Below are 16,398 nucleotides of genomic sequence, written 5' to 3' on the forward strand. Positions count from 1 at the left end.
ATTTGTTAGATTGAGAAATCATAGTAGCTACGTACGGATGGAACAACTTTTCTCCGAGGAGACTCTGAGTCTTTCAAACACTGACAAAAAGAAGACTTGAAGTCTTCCATTAGGTTAGAGACACTTGCAACGGAGGTGGGGCAGGAAGCAATCGTTTCTAAAAATTAATGATCAAAATTTGAAAAAAAAATATAAAATTTAGATTATATCTTGTATATTATTTTTCACATTATGTATGAAGTCCACAAAATTTTATTACATAATTACATGTTATTAAAAATAAATTATATTATATATATATATAATTACATATTATTTAATTTGCATAAAACTGGCAGAACAATTTTAGTAACAACTGCGTGTCCCTTCGTGACAAAGATGGATCTAGCGTCTAGTTCCAGTGCTTCTCCTCAGAGACTGGAATTTCCTTTTTTTTTTTTGGAAAAGACACCGGGAAAGCTTGCTTTCACCTTCTTACTCCGAAATTATACCAAACTGTCAATGATAGGATACAATTAATTAATAATATTATTATTAGTAATAAATTCGATCAACGATTTGGTAAAAACAGGAGAAATACAACCGAAGTCTCTCAAAAAAAAAAAAAATCTCTCAGTATCAAGGGTGCACCTTGCAGACGTATCCAAAAAAGCATGACTAACAAAATGGTTGTGCAATTTCAACAATATATGAAGATCACAAATTAAAGGGGTAAAATGTGGGATAACTTGTAATCCAATTCTAGCTAGAAGCATCTCTCTAGAACAATCTGAGCATGTCTTGGTAAATTTCTAGACAAAAAGTGAAAAGATGTCGAAGTAATTTATCTAGACTAATATACTGGGTACTATGGTGGATTATAGGGTGAAATGCATAATCTATAACCATGAAGTAAAAGTTGAGGTCATTAGTAAGTGGGCTACACCAAGGAGATCTTGGTTGAATGATTTATGGTTCAAACCCAAGAATTAGAGTCATTGGCTTCAAATTCCCCTACCCCTCCCTTCTTCTTAAGTTCTACCCTTCTTTGCTGGAAAAAATTTTATTAAAAAAAAAATAGCGAATGGACTACTCTATAAATGCAGCACCAAACCGTCAGCAAGGTAGCAAGAAAACAGCCAGTTACAGAAAGTAGCAATAGCATTACAAAGCCTTTGATTCTAATTATCCCTGTTGTGCCAAATTTCGACTTTCAATAAAAAGTTCCTCTTTGAATCCCATTGCCACCTATTCACACAACTATTCGGGGTATCAAATTAAGACCCTCGTACCCAAAAAAGACCTTGATGGAGCAAACCTTGGACGTGGCTGCTCAAGAAAACAACATCGATGCCTTTTATGGATTACTCGGGCAGGCTCCATACATTTTAGATCACATAGATGCAATCCCATTTGTGCAGACACATTTACACACTGCTGCATCTGCCGGCTTAACTCACTTAGCAAGTGAAGTCCTTCGCTTGAAGCCTTCGCTTGGTAAGAAGCTCAACCTTGATGGTTTAAGTGCACTGGATCTCGCGTTGCGCGGTGGACATACTCAAACTGTAAGAGGGCTCATCAAGCATGACCCTCAGCTCATTCGTGTCAAAGGAAAAAGAGGCATTACCCCCTTGCACTATGTTGCTGAAGCAGAGGATAGAGCTGATCTCCTGGCTGAGTTTTTGTACAGGTGCCCAAAATCCATTGAAGACTTGACAATTGCAGGAGAGAGTGCTGTTCATATTGCTGTTAACAACAGCAACTTGAGAGGCTTCAAGGTACTACTAGGTTGGATGGAAGAAACTGGCAACAAACACATATTGGAATGGGAAGATGAGAATGGCAATACGGTCTTACACCTTGCAGCATCCAGCAGAAACAATATTGAGGCACGACTCCTGATCCCTTATCTTCATTCTAGTAGTTGGTCTTTATTTTTGACTGTTCATTCTTTTGTATCAATTAGCCTTTTGTTAGGCACAATCCACCTGCTACTTACAAACTCCTAAATAGAAATGTACATCTTCTACCCTTTTTTTGGAATGTTAGGAAGCATGATTTAGATGTACCTAATATACCTTTCCTAATCAGCATCAGCTATTGGTTTCCACCCAAAAAAAAAAAAATCAACAATTGTTTTCTTAAATTGCATTATACGGGGAATTTTGACTTTGTATCATAATATTATGTCGATTTGGCTCAGGCCGCGAGATTAATTATTAAGCAACGGACGTTTAGGAGGGCTATCAACTGTTGCAACATGGCGGGTTTAACTGCACTTGATATTGCTTTAGGACATCCAAATGCAGAAGAGAATGGAAGTACTGCAAAAGCTTTGTGTGCTGCAGGTGCAAAAAGATCATCATCCCATTCAAAAACTATAAATTTAGCTGATTATTGTGCTTTGATTCCGGCGAGATCATGGCTGGGATATTTTTCTGCGCCAAATTCCAGATTGGTTAAAGTGCCAAATCCTAGAAATCCTAGCATTAATTCCATGTCTAGCGAGACACGCAGCGCGTTGCTTGTGGTGGCCGTGCTAATCGCAACAGCAACCTATCAAGCTATTTTAAACCCACCTGGAGGACTAGTTTCTGGAAGTACTGATATAAGCACCAACTCAACTTCAAACAGCACACATGCAGGGTACGGGGATCCGCAATTTTGGGCAGGAAGAACCCAAGCGGGGGGACCTCCTTTCATAATTTTTATAGCGTTTAACTCAGTCCTTTTTGTGTTGTCACTCTTCACCATTTATTTTCTAGTTGAAGCAGATGACACTTGGGGTAAATTCCCGGAAACGGCATTAGCGTATTTTGGTTTATGCTATGCAATTTCACTGGCGATAATAACACCAGATCTAGTATCGGTAGTCGCTGGCGTCGTAGGAATGCTCTTAGTGGTCTACTGGGGATTTTGGAAGTATTGTCAGCGAGAAATATGCGTAATGCAATTCGACAAATAATACCACTCCCAAGGGAAACCAGTAAGAAGGGAGGATAGAGGTAATAAGAGTAGGAGAGAAGACGCGTCCGTACAAGGAGATAGACGAGCAAAATCAGAAGCAAGCAGCTGTGGGGCACATGAGGAATCGGATATGAGTAACTGGGATTAACACCTGATGGTAATTCAGTCAGTCTAAAGAAAAATTGCTCTAGCAGCACATGAGTTGCTCTGACGGTAATATTAATACCTACCTTTGTATGACTATGTAAGGGCGTCCAGAAAATCATATATTGTTCTTATTTTTCATGTATGATCTCATTCCATAGTTCTCGTTTTTCATGTTGAGTAGGTCTTTTGCCTCACCCTTTGGCTCAGGTGCTCTGGATGGTGCTGGCCTATTTATGGTTTTATGCTTGGTAAACGTTTGGATTAATTATTTTGGGAGTATTTTTGAAAAATTTTATTGTAGCAGAATTTTTAGAGTATATTTTGGAATATTTAAGAGTAGTAGAGTTTTTAAAATATATTTTGGAATATTTTTTAAACATTACAAAAAATTTAAATTATTTTTTAGAGTACTTTTTAAAAATATTATAGTATTTGAAAAATTAGTTTTTGAAAAATAGAAAGATTCTTTTATTTTTTTCTGTTTTAGCGAAACAAAAGGCAAAAACTATACATGTTGAAAGGACAAATAGTAGACAGGACAGATGTGCTTACCATGTTGAGGTATTGTTTCAATAATTTCAGAGGCTTTGCAGCAAAGGACCATTCTTAAAACTATTGGTTTCAAAAGCATCGCAGATTTATATATACCACAAGCATTGTTTAGAAGTTCAAATGTCCTTGAATTTTAAAGATGTCGAATTCTAGCAAATATTGAAGGACACGAGTTTCCCAAACTTCTCTATATATTGTTCACTTATTTTAATGAGACCGAATGATTAATAACTAAAAGAAGAAGATCATATATGAACAACAATAAATTTCATGCAACTTTCATTGATTTCCAGTAACTCGAGTACATTAAAATGCAGGGATATTGTCTCCCATGTAATGTTACTTATGCCCCAATCAATTCTGTCCAGTAATCTCCCGTAAGTAATTTAGAGCATTAGTTGCCAACACAGAAGAGTAATTTAGAGCATTGGTTACATACCATTATTTAGAAATTCATAAATAAATGTGGAATTCAGTAACAATGCAAAAAAAAAAAAAAAATGGAGCAACTAGTATGGGACATCATTATCTTTAATACAATGGGAAATGAAGAATCTGTATTACACAGCATTTGTTAATTTATTTAGATCCAGAATATAATAGGGGGAATGAATGTATATGTATAACAAAAGTAGCTAGATCCAATAAGTAAAATTTCCCATCAAACTTACTCACTATATTAATACTACTAGGGGGGAGTGCCCGCGCATCGCGCGGGTGTTTGATGCCTGTGGTTAAAGAAGTGTTTTCGTTGAACTAAAAATAGTACACTGGGCGACATAATTAGAGGCAGGTACGATTACGAGACAAACAACATAAGAGCAACCCAATATTAGAATCAGCAAGTTCCCAAAGACAAATAAGTAGATGCAACAAATTCCCAAAAATGTACGGACAAATAGGTTTCCCATGATCCAGATAGATAATAGAGTAGTTCAAAAGGACATTATGTATGTCCACTTATTTAGTGATAGTAATAGTAGTAAAATCTTTTAGATGCTGTAATAGGCAGCATTCAGATACGTTGCTTCTTGGTGGTTTCTTCATTTTGTTTTGCAGGGGTTGTACCACTGGTTCCTTCACTGGACTTTGTAGACGGTGAGGGTGCCAAAGTGGTTGAGTTGTCTCTTTTCTTTGTCTCCGCTGCTTGTATTGCAACATCCATTTGTGTTACTTTAGAGTTGAGGTCTAGGTTGTCGGCTACTTCAATTGCGCTTATTGCACTTCCGGTATTCCAGGATGCAGATGTTGTTCCGTAGTGACAAATATTAGAAAACCACACAAATGACTTGATACCCAGAAAGCTAAGGCTCTGCTTGGATTGCATTTTCCATCCGAAAATGCTATTTTCTGCAAAATGGGTCCCACAAATTTTCAATGGAAAGCATCCAACATTTTTCACAGCGTCGGAAATTACCCATCAAAAAACACTTGAACGTTACAACTGTAGCAGACAAGACATATAACTGTGAAAGCCTCACTTTATTTCCTTTCTGCTAAACGATCAGCAATCTTGCAACATCACCCATTTGGCGTAGCTTTTGAATGAAAAGATAGCCTTTGAACCGTATTGCTTCTCCGCATCTAATTACTTTCCTCTTTGGAGATCTTGGCATCATTCACATCCCAAGATCTGCCTATCCAAATGCCAAAATACTAGCAACCATTAAGCTTGGTCGGCTGTAGATTGTGCCGGGTGGAGCGTACTGAGCTTGGCGTGCGCTTGCTGCTACTGCGGCTCAAACGTTGCTACGTGACGGCGGTGGCTCAAGGCTGTTTCTGCGGCGGAGATACTACATACCAGGTATGTAGCCCTTTTACTTCCATTAGATCGGAAACCTTCATTGTTGTTGAAGAGAATTACAACACTGCTACACAAAGTGCATTCAGTAATTGTGAAAATTGAATGGGGGTGTAATTTGGGGTTAGGTGTACGGAACCACCGAAATTGAAGGCCATGCTTACCTTGGTTGTTTGGCTGCAAAAATTGACGATCCGTTTAACCAATGCAATGAGATGATATCTTTGTATTTGTGGGTAATTTGGAGTGCACATTGTACTGAATGCACCTACATTTATGCTATTTCCCTATTGGTTCATGAAACAAAGCTCCCTACCCTGCTTAATCCCCCATAATTTTTGCTTAGTTTGTCGATTGGCTTGGGTGTACATATCAAACTGTGGGAGGGAAATTTGCTGGTTTGCTCTATAGTAGCGCATGATAATACTGAACCTATATTTTGTTGTGGCCATGGGCTCTGACATACGAGTACCCCTTACGCGAGTGTGGTTACGGGTTGCAATTTTGTCTATGCTTTTCAGTACGAATCTTTTTATTACAAAACACAGATATGAAGCTTGATACGTAGAGTAGATTTGATGCCTTTGTTTGCCATACTCTTGCTTCTGAACACTCTAGTTAATGAGGTAAATCATGTTTTGTGTATTATGTGTGCCATGGATGTCCATTATTACTATCAATACTTGTTAGCAAGTGTAAAGTAATACAACATTTTCATATCCTGAAATGTAAAAAAAAAAAAAAAAATTAGTAGGTTTGAACTGTGGATTCCGTTAGTGGATCCAGTTTAAGGTATTTTACAAAGTTTTTGGTTTATTTATCCAAACCACTGTGTAATGCATATCGAAACAGGCCAGATGGTTGGTTAATACTACCAATGACGTCTTTTGTTTGATGCCTTTCGGCAACAGAAAACTTTTTTGCAACGTCCTTGTTTTGGTTGCATTCCTTCCAGGCATTGGCATACCCTCTGATCTGTGCTGCATCTATTTCGATCGCCTGCACACCGTTTGATGTCTTCAAGTCCCCATAAAATAAAAGGTGAAATACTTACGTTTGCCTTGTATTCATGGGATGGGATAATTAGTTTGCTTGTATATAAGTCACTGCTTTGGGTCATATTTACACGTACTTAGCCTTATTTTTCCTAACAGTACCACCTATAATTTAGGAACCTCCCCTACGCCGTGTTCTAGTACGAGCATTTCTTGTCAATCAGAGAGGGGATCAAACGATCTTGACGGGTGCTTGAAGTACTATCACAATCGTACTTTAGTGTAGGTGTTTCAAAGACTGCCCTATTTGATTTGATTGATTTTTTAATGCCTTTGCATATTGCCACTAATGGTCGACTGATTCAGCTGTATTTGGAAATTACGTGTTAGATGGCCCGAGGCAAGACTAATGATAGTGGGGTTTCTAGTGCTATTGCCAAGTGGGAATACGAAATAGAGTGCTATTATGTTCAGCTGTTGCAGGAACACAAGGAAGTTGGCAACTTGTCCAAAAATAACATAAATGCCTGTGTGTTTGAGGATGTCCGGAATAGACTGAACATGAGGTTTTGCCATAAGTCATACGACTGGGACCAAGTCAAAAGAAAGTACTACAGTTTCATAAGGGTTGCACGGCTATTCAAGGAAGTTGGTAACCAAACTGGCGTAGGGTGGAATGAAACATTAAAGTGCTTCTCTGCACCAGATTATGTTTGGAGATACTATGGCCAGGTTAGGGACTTGCACTTAGTCAATCCATTTTATCAAATTGGGCAATTCATCGTCTATGTCCTATCCAGAAGTGTCTTAATTTGATTAATAACCATTTACGCCTAAGTTTCCACTTATATTTTGTTTAGGACAAAGATATAAGTCTTATCAAGAATCGTCCTAGCGACCATTACTGGAATTTGGTTGAACTTTTTGAAGATATTGGCGTCCTAGGAACTTACGGCCAGTCTTCCAATGACCCACCTGTAACTGGGGAAGAGGGCCGATCAAGGCAAATGAACTATGGTAGAAATGCCGGTGACTGCACAATAGGTACTGAGGGGTCTACGCCAGGGTTGGAAATTCCAATTGATGTAGACGCTGAGAACTGCGATGCGGTCTCTGACGAGGAGCCACAACGCCGAGGTGGCAAGAAGGGGAAGCAGAAGAATAGTCGAGGTACCTCTTCTGTGCAAGAGGGTTCAAGGTCTTTGTCTGACAAGAGAAAGCGTGGTGAAATATATGATCGTACTTACGAGGAGTTTGGCCTTGCAGCTAAGGCAAAGCGTGAATACTACTCCAGTAAGTCTAGATCATATAATTCTCCTGACCCTAATTCTCAGGACTCCGCCGCCAACTGTGTAAAAGAAGTGGACAAATTACAAACCTTCCTTCTTGAAGGCCAGGCCAATAAGGCATACGGTTTCTTTAAGGAAGATGTATGGAGGCAGATGTTTATAGCAATGTCCCCTGCCCAGAGGATTTCATGGATTAATAGCCTGTAACGTGATAGCCTTTAACGTGATCTTTGAAATCATGTTATTCTCCATACGGAACCGATGACCTTGTACTTGAGAGCACTTGGTCTAGTTTTTAAATAGTCTGTTGTACGCTTATGTAGAACCGTCTCACGTACTAATTGGTGCTTTAGTCCAAACTTAGATGTTGTCCGAAGTTGTTGTTCATTGCTTTGTATGTCAAAACTGAAGTTTTAGAATTGGCAATGAAATAAACAGAATGATGGTATCTTGTGGTTAACTTAATGGCATGGCATGTTACATAATAAGTACTTCTATTACTAATGTGCAGCTGGCCTAATGAACTGGAGATGTAATGAATTTTTTCTTTTTTTGGAGTTGAAAGTCCTTTCAACATTGTAACCAGAATATTATACAACAGTAGGACTTCCTACGTCTTCTCTCTTCTTCTGGTTTTAAAAAAATCAGATGACTTCTACCTCTCTTGCCTCTAGCTCTCTTGGCGCCGGTACTTTATGCTGTTAAATCACCCAAAACTTTGCTAAAGCTGAGGAATAGAAGGTAACTATTGTTACTATGAGCATGCTAGTGCTTAAGTAACGCTTAGAGAGTTAGTAAGGATATATCCCCTGCCGTACAAGACAAACAAGAAAAACTGGTCCTACCATATGAAGTCTGGGCAAATGGTGATATAGATCCAGTGATTTTAAGGCCCAGCATTACAAGCTTAATATAATTTTCAGACTTTGTATACAAACAACTTTAAGGGATATAAAATAGTACTAGTTTACATGAGCTTGGTTGGTACCTCAATTTGCTCGCTTCCATGATTTCCATGTTAGATTCAGTAGTCAAAACATTGTTAGATTTAGTTGGAATTAGGGACCCCGCATAGTTTATTTGGGTACTTAGGTAAAGACTATCAATATGACCAAAAAGAATAAACTTAGGATGCAAAATCTGTGTTCACAAATGGGTCGAGGCAATAGGACAAAACAAACTGAATAAAGGACTATATAACCGACTAAGGGTTGCAAGTTAATTTTGTTGTAAAGGACCACAGCTAGTACATTTCACAGTCAGTGGGGAACTGATTTTGATCCGAGCTACAACTATATAACTAAATGTGCAAGCTGTTTTCACATGTTGTTGCCTCTAGCTCTCATGGATTGCAATGTCCACATGTTGTAGGTTTAACTTACATATAAATAAATGCCCCACCGAACTTGTTTTTATGGATTTCAGCATTGTCAGCTTGTACACTGGGTTTCCCTTTGTGCCTTATTTGTCCACCCAAATACATCTTTTCATCTCTCTGGGTTGGATATACTTCATCTGTTGAACCTTCCAACGCGCTCTGTTTAACTTTGTAGATGATAACCGGAGACCATATTGTTTACAGATAAAAGCCACAATGCAGAATATAGTTGGAGAACAACATAGTGATTCATCGTCCGATGATGAAGAACTTGAGTTCTTAGCTTTGTTTGGTGTGAATGCACCTTTGAATGCACGCTACAATGTAGCTGGTGTGGGTGGCGAAAAGCGTCGTTTTTATGACGGGGCAAAAAGTGGACAGGACTGGATCGATGACCTTAAAGCAGGACATCATGACAGAATGCTAAATGCCATGAGGATGGATATTCCTTCTTTCTTAAAGCTATGTGAAATTTTAGTCAACGGAAATTTCATTGAACAAGAGGCTATAGGCATGGCTCTACATTGTGTGAGCCATGATAAACGGCATCGAAATCTTGCCGAGAGGTTTCTCCACTCCACTGAAACGATCCACAGGAATATTAAGGAGGCATTGCAAGCTATTGTGCGTTTAGCCCCGATTTTAATACGGCCGAGGAATGAGACTGGTGTGCATCCCAAGATATACAACAGCAATGCCTTTTATCCATGGTTTAAGGTTAACAACTTCTATTGTCCTTCCAATACCTTTTGTCCGTAGTCTTGCAAGCAATTGAACAGGATACTAGATTATGTGGTTGTTCCCCGCTTCTAATACTAATATACACTTTTTCACTTGTTTTCACATGGTAGGACTGTGTTGGCGCTATAGACGGAACTCTGATTCCCACCAGTGCGCCACTAACTCGGCAACGTGCTTTTCGTAGTAGAAAAGGCAAAATTTCACAGAACGTGCTAGCTGCTTGTGACCATGACATGCGATTCACTTATATTTATGCTGGTGTTGAAGGGAGTGCTCATGATGCTAGAGTTTTTCAGCATGCTGTGTTGTCCCCTGATTCTTCATTTCCAATGCCGCCTGCAAGTTAAGTTATCCTTCCTAATGTTTTGTCTTTTCACAATTGTGAAACTGGTTTAAGTTCACGAGATTGTGTAAGCTCTCCGGGCCTAAGCAACATGGTTTCCCTTCATCTATGTCCTCAACTAGGTAAATACTATCTTGTTGACTCGGCTTACAAGAATATGCCTGGTTTTTTGGCCCCGCATAAAGGCCACAGATACCAACGAGACCAGTTTGGCGGGGGATCTGGTGGACCAAGAGGCAAGTATGAGCTTTTCAATCACCGTCACTCGCAACTCCGCAATGTCATTGAGCGGACCTTCGGCGTGCTAAAGGCTAGATTCCCAATCTTGAAAGGGCCAATGCCAAACTACTTGATGAATAGACAAGTAGAATTGGTAATTGCCTGTTATGTATTACATAACTTTATCAGGGATGAGCATCCGGATGATGAGTTGTTTGCAAGGGAGTCCGGGGAAGATGAAGAAGATTATGCCGATCTGGGTGCACAACACCAGCAAATTGACTTATCTGCTGCGGCACAGCGCAATTGGAATAGTTTCCGGATGGCCATAACCGATCACATGTTCGACCACCAGAATGGGAGATATGTTCCACACTAGTATGCCTGTGGTGTGCCAGTTTGATGCTTAAACTTAGCTTCAAGTGTTTCTGTACTATATGAAATATTTGTACGTAATGGCTAAAACTGTAACGGGGACCTGATGTGCCTTTTGCATTCCAATTTGCCTTTATTTTGGATATTCTGGACTGATCGCTATGTAACCTTGTGCTAAGATATGTGTTTTCTCTGTTTACACAAGCCAAGTGGGGCGAAATGAACACGGAAATTAGTCACAGGCTATAATCTTTGTTTTTAGATTATTCTTTTGTAGCTAATGTGCTAGGCATATGTTACAAGGCTAACACAGTTGACATGTCAATAGATTGATTTGCTATATGACATTAGCGAGTAAAGGAATGTTGGTTATGAGCTGCTGCATATCCTTGCTTTCATTTGTAGCCTTATCCGTAGGTTGCAATTTTACTCCGTACTATGGCCAGGTGTAGAATGTCATGATGCAATGGCTGAACCTGAGGTATGAATAGCAGACATTGTTATTGCAATGTAGGACTTATTTTTATATCTGCTGCATTTATCAATGGATTCTTGTCAATTTTTGTATGGCCCCGTTCATAATGGCCACTCATGTTAATTGACTGGGGCCTCTGTTTAGCTGTGCAACCAGCAATCTGCCACTTTTTCGCCAATCCTTTGTTGCACTTCGTAACATTGGGCCTGTTTAGCAACATTACCCAGGCAAAACTGCACCTTTTAGTTCCACGTTTATAGCAAATGCGAGGAATGTTCATAGCAAGCTTTGAAATGATCATTGCAATCTCAGGTCAGGAAACTACCCTATTCGCTTGCCGTGCCATTGTTTTATGTTCTGGTTTTCATAAAAGGCTCATGCAGGAGAATTTGGATACTGATTTTAATTTACTGCCCTCGTAGCCTTCACCTTTGCATATTATGGATCCGGATCATAGTCCCAATTCTCCTGACCGTTACAGCCTTTTATGTCTATTTTAAATCGCTTGCCGAGACTATGTTTCAGATAAGGCAGTTGATTGCCTAACCAACAATCAAAAGGTTGGCGCCATATTTTCCAGTGAAATTTCCAGCAATCCAAACAACATACTTGAACAAGTGCAATCCAAACAAGTTTCCATGTTTTCCGTCGGAAAACAACAGTGATTTTCCATCGGAAAATCGCAATCCAAACGCCACCTAACCTTATTCCAAAAACCCCACCGAGAGCTTTTTCTTACTGTTATCCCGAACCTATAACATTATAAGCAAACCAATCAAATTATAGAGGCCTTCTAAATTTGTGAAAAAATCTGTATGTTGCAGCTAAATTACAAGGGCCAAGTGTCAAGTTTTAGGAATTAAGCACACATCGACGCCACGCACGGCCCAAACCACCCACATGAACGACAAAAATGCTGGAAAAATCTTACCTTAAGCTGAACCACCAAGAGTAGTTGTGGCTAAAGAACATTCTGAGATGCTCGGTAGAAAGGCATAAAAAATAGTCCAAATCCCAGAATATTAAAAGGGTGAAACCGAAAAAGACAAAAGAGGAGGCATTGAAATAAGCATAATCAATGCGCAGCCGTTTAGGCATTAACATACAAACGCTTGGCTATTTAATTGAGGCTATAATGTCAAAAAAATGGGGTCTTTCGGACATGAGCTCGGATGAGAGGGGAAAGGAAGAGACATGGAAAATTCCAATCCCCGAAACTGAAAGGGGGGAAACAGACTCAATCCCAAAGGCCAGACATGGAGTCATTAATAAACCCATGTTTATGGCTGTTAAATTCAGGCATAAATGACAGCAAAATAATGGAGTTCACACCTGAGAGAGAATGAAAAGGCAAGCTGGGAATCAGGACGGTAAAGCTAACAATATCACGAGACAACATCCAAAGAATACAAAAACTAATACCCAGATGCAAACGTGAAACTATCTGGAAAGCTCATGAAACATTAGGCAACAGTGGCCAAGAACAGCGGGGAAAAAGGCTGTTCAAGTTACAGACACAAATGGTTGTCTGTGAGAGCGGCCAAGACTCATTTTAGACAATTTCAGCCAAAGCGCGAGTCCCAAACGGCTATCTGCGGCTCAAGAGCTGAACGTGTGCTGTGTAAAGGTCATTTCATTAATTACACAAACCCACATGCTTATATGAGTTGTACCAAAAGCAACAAATGGTTCCAGATTAATTGCACATACCATAAATACCCAAACACGCAACCACATTTAAAGTTTTAAATGTCTATAAAGGAGGCCATTTCGGTTAATATACCCAATCACAGGCTTTCCTGACTTGTGCCTTCAGCTTGCAAAACACTTCATAATATAAGGAATTTCCAAAAAGTCCCTACCTATGCGGTTGAAATTCAACCTTCTTTTTGACCAAAACTTAATCTTATATAGTATAAGGATATATTATTTTTATGTGGGTAAAATTGACTCACAATGTGGTGGGATCAATACATTAGTCTATAATCTAGCAAGATTTACCTGATGTGAATACAACCTGGCAACATCAATACATAACTCTGGGGATACAAGTAGGTATCGTAATTAAAAGATTTTTATGGAAATTAATTCAAGTTACCATCAAACAATCTCTCTTCAACCAATTAATTGACTCATGCCTTGATGCTGCAATTTTTTGCCATTAAACCAAAAACGAAAATGTGAAGGTTATTTTGCATGGCTATCGTTGGAGTAACGTGTCAAATGAATAATTATGGCAACTGAATCGATTAGGATATCTCCAAATACTTGGCCTTGTAGGATTATGGTGGGTCTTACCAAATCATTGAATTAGATCCACTGATAATCGAGGCCGAACAATTTTATTACACTCGAGGTGTATACAGTGACAACACTCACAAAACAAATTTATACTAGCTAACAAGCTTCCTATTTATAATAGTGAACATCCAACAATTATCTTCGTTTTCCTTTTCTTATTTAATGCCCAATTACTAGAAAATCCAGTGAAGTTTATGAGCAAATCTGGCTCGAGAAACAAGTATGACCCCAGTGCCTACAATTCCTACGTTCTGTTAAAGCTATTTTACTTTGCTATCTCTATAGCCAAAAATACATAAGATAGGCCTTTAGAGTAGTAGTCAAAAAGTATAGCTAACAATTTTACTTGGCTTGCAATATTTTACAATGTTGTACTATTTTAACACTCCCTCTCAACATTGACTATTCTCATAGTCATTCCGAACATCTCTCAAAATTTCACAAATTTGGAAGGACTTAAACTTTTTGTGAATATATCTACAACTTGGTTTTCTGTGTTGATATACTTCAAGTTAACTTCTCCTTGCAACGTCTTCTCTAGAATAAAGTGATAGTAGAGTTCAACATGCTTTGTCCTTGCGTGGAAAATTGGATTTTCAGCCATGCGAGTAGTGATCAATTGTTGGTGTAAATTCCTTATAAGTTGCATTGACCACGTACTTTCTTGTGCTATTAAAGCTGCTGCTCTATACTGCTTATGTATTGGATAATGACACTGTTGGCTGTTGTTTACTACATTAAAAATTGTGGCAGATCTAAGGCTGAACATGTAACCTGTGGTTGACCTCCTTGTGTCATGATTACTGGCATTGTATGATCATAATATCCAGTTACTTTGCAAGTTTGCCCTTTCTTGTACAATAGATCATAGTCAATGGTCCATTTAATGTATCTCAAAATCCAACTCACAGCTTCCAAGTATTTTTTTTTTGGATTTTGCATGAATCTACTCACGAGCCCAAATTGCATATGATATGTCATGTATAATCAAAGTGAAATAGATTAAATTATCTACCAACTATCTATATATGATAACATCATTAAGGTCTTTGCCCTATAGAACAATATCTGGCATTGACCTCTGTTCGAGTTGGAGTGTGTATCCTTATTTGCCAAGGACTTTTGCTCTTTTCTAGCTTGTTGGTTTTGGGCAGATCTCTCCTGTATCTTTTCTTCTAACTCCTGCGAATATGGCAACAGTAATGCCTGTAATGACCACCACAATGATGCCTCATTATATATCACATTTCGTGAGGCATAGCATTTTCTAGTTGTAGGGTCACAACAATTTCAGCCTTTTTGTTAATTATCACAGTCCATGAATATACAACAAATGGCTTTCTTATCAAACTTGGTTCAGAGATGATACGGCACAAACACATATCAAACATATCCAAATACTCTAAAATGAGTAACATTGGGTATAACATACCACAGCTTCTCGATTGAAGAGATACAATCCAACTTAGGCTGAGATAGTCTATTGGTCACATGGACTGCCGCAATTCTAGCCTTTTTGTTAATTATTATAGCCCATGAATAAACAATGCATGGCTTTCTTATCAAATTTGGTTCAGAGATGATATGGTACAAACACATAACAAACATACCCAAATATTTTAAAGTGAGCAACATTGCATTTAACATTCCATAACTTCTATATTGGAGAAATAAAATTCAACTTAGGTTGAATTAGTCTAGTGGTCACATTGAATACCATTTTCATACACTCAACCAAAAAATGTGGAGGCACATTTTTGGCATGTAGCATACTTTTGCAAATCTCTGCGAGATGCCTATTCTTCTGCTCAACTACTCCAATTTTGCTAAGGTGTACCAGGAAAGGTCAGCTGCCACCTTATCTTGCATTCTTGCAAGAATCTGGTGAACTCATTTGATGTCTATTCACCTCATTGTCTATGTGTAGACACCATATCTTTCTGCCTATTTCTTTCTAGATCTTCTCCTTGAACTCTATGACTTTGTTCAAGGCTTCTGACTTTTCCTTCATAAAGTCACTCCAAACACATCTAGAAAAATCATTAATAAAGATAATCATGTACCCCATACCATGGTTTTTTCACTCAACCAAATATAGCTAAGTGAATTAGTTCTAGAGACACCTTTGCTCTAAGATTTGACTCCTCATATGGAAGTCGATGAGCTTTTCCATACTGGCAACCTACAACCTACACAAACAATGTCTTCTCAGACATCTAACTGGGAAAGTCCTATAAGCATCGACATCATCATCATGATCTTCAACTTGTGGTAATCATGTTAGACACCATTAATTGAGTCTCGTTCTGGAGAATATCTTCTTAAAGTCTCACTCTTGAGATATTTGCTCAAACACTCAATCAACAATTCTAAATAGTAAACACTCACGACTCTACTGGAAGTGAAATATACAAAACCGACTACTTACCAACTCCTAAATAGAAATATACATCTTCTACCCTCTTTTTTTTTTTTTTTTTTTAAGGAATTGGGTTGTCAGCCCCTTGTTAGGACTTAGGAAGCATGATTTAGATGTACCTAATACACCTTTCCTAATCAGCATCAGCAACTGTTTTCTACCAAAAAAATGTTGCAATTGTTTTCTTAAATTGCATTATATAGGGATAATAATATGTCGATTTTTGCTCAGGCCTTGAGATTAATAATCAAGCAATTGAAGTATAAGACATTGATTGGGTATAGAACAAGGGGTATCAATTGTTGCAATGCGGAGGGTTTAACTGCACTCGATATAGCTTTAGGAGATCCAAATGCGGAAGAGAATGGAAGCACTCCAAAAGCTTGGTGTTCTGTGGGTGAAGATTCATCACCCCGT

The 16,398-nt window shown here is 38.5% G+C and overlaps 2 protein-coding genes across 2 annotated transcripts; both read left to right on the forward strand.

The window, feature by feature from the left end:
* Positions 1–1,123: 1,123 nt before the first annotated feature.
* LOC113741143 (ankyrin repeat-containing protein BDA1-like) lies at positions 1,124–3,383 on the forward strand. The gene is made up of 2 exons (XM_072074099.1): positions 1,124–1,868; positions 2,183–3,383. The coding sequence occupies exons 1-2, from the start codon at positions 1,287–1,289 to the stop codon at positions 2,942–2,944; spliced, it is 1,344 nt and encodes a 447-aa protein (XP_071930200.1). The 5' UTR covers positions 1,124–1,286; the 3' UTR covers positions 2,945–3,383.
* A 5,941-nt stretch (positions 3,384–9,324) lies between these two features.
* LOC140005832 (uncharacterized) lies at positions 9,325–10,790 on the forward strand. The gene is made up of 3 exons (XM_072046804.1): positions 9,325–9,825; positions 9,960–10,191; positions 10,315–10,790. The coding sequence occupies exons 1-3, from the start codon at positions 9,325–9,327 to the stop codon at positions 10,788–10,790; spliced, it is 1,209 nt and encodes a 402-aa protein (XP_071902905.1).
* The last annotated feature ends 5,608 nt before the right edge of the window (positions 10,791–16,398 follow it).

The sequence above is a fragment of the Coffea arabica genome, chromosome 1c (assembly GCF_036785885.1).
Source record: "Coffea arabica cultivar ET-39 chromosome 1c, Coffea Arabica ET-39 HiFi, whole genome shotgun sequence".
Classification (NCBI taxonomy): domain Eukaryota; kingdom Viridiplantae; phylum Streptophyta; class Magnoliopsida; order Gentianales; family Rubiaceae; genus Coffea; species Coffea arabica.

Bases quoted from the DNA above. Each gene is read 5' to 3' on its own strand.
- LOC113741143 (XM_072074099.1), top strand. From the start codon at position 1,287: ATGGAGCAAACCTTGGACGTGGCTGCTCAAGAAAACAACATCGATGCC. The intron at 1,869-2,182 runs GCACGACTCCTG...GATTTGGCTCAG, and splicing joins CCAGCAGAAACAATATTGAG to GCCGCGAGATTAATTATTAA.
- LOC140005832 (XM_072046804.1), top strand. From the start codon at position 9,325: ATGCAGAATATAGTTGGAGAACAACATAGTGATTCATCGTCCGATGAT. The intron at 9,826-9,959 runs GTTAACAACTTC...TTCACATGGTAG, and splicing joins CCTTTTATCCATGGTTTAAG to GACTGTGTTGGCGCTATAGA. The intron at 10,192-10,314 runs GTTAAGTTATCC...GTCCTCAACTAG, and splicing joins ATTTCCAATGCCGCCTGCAA to GTAAATACTATCTTGTTGAC.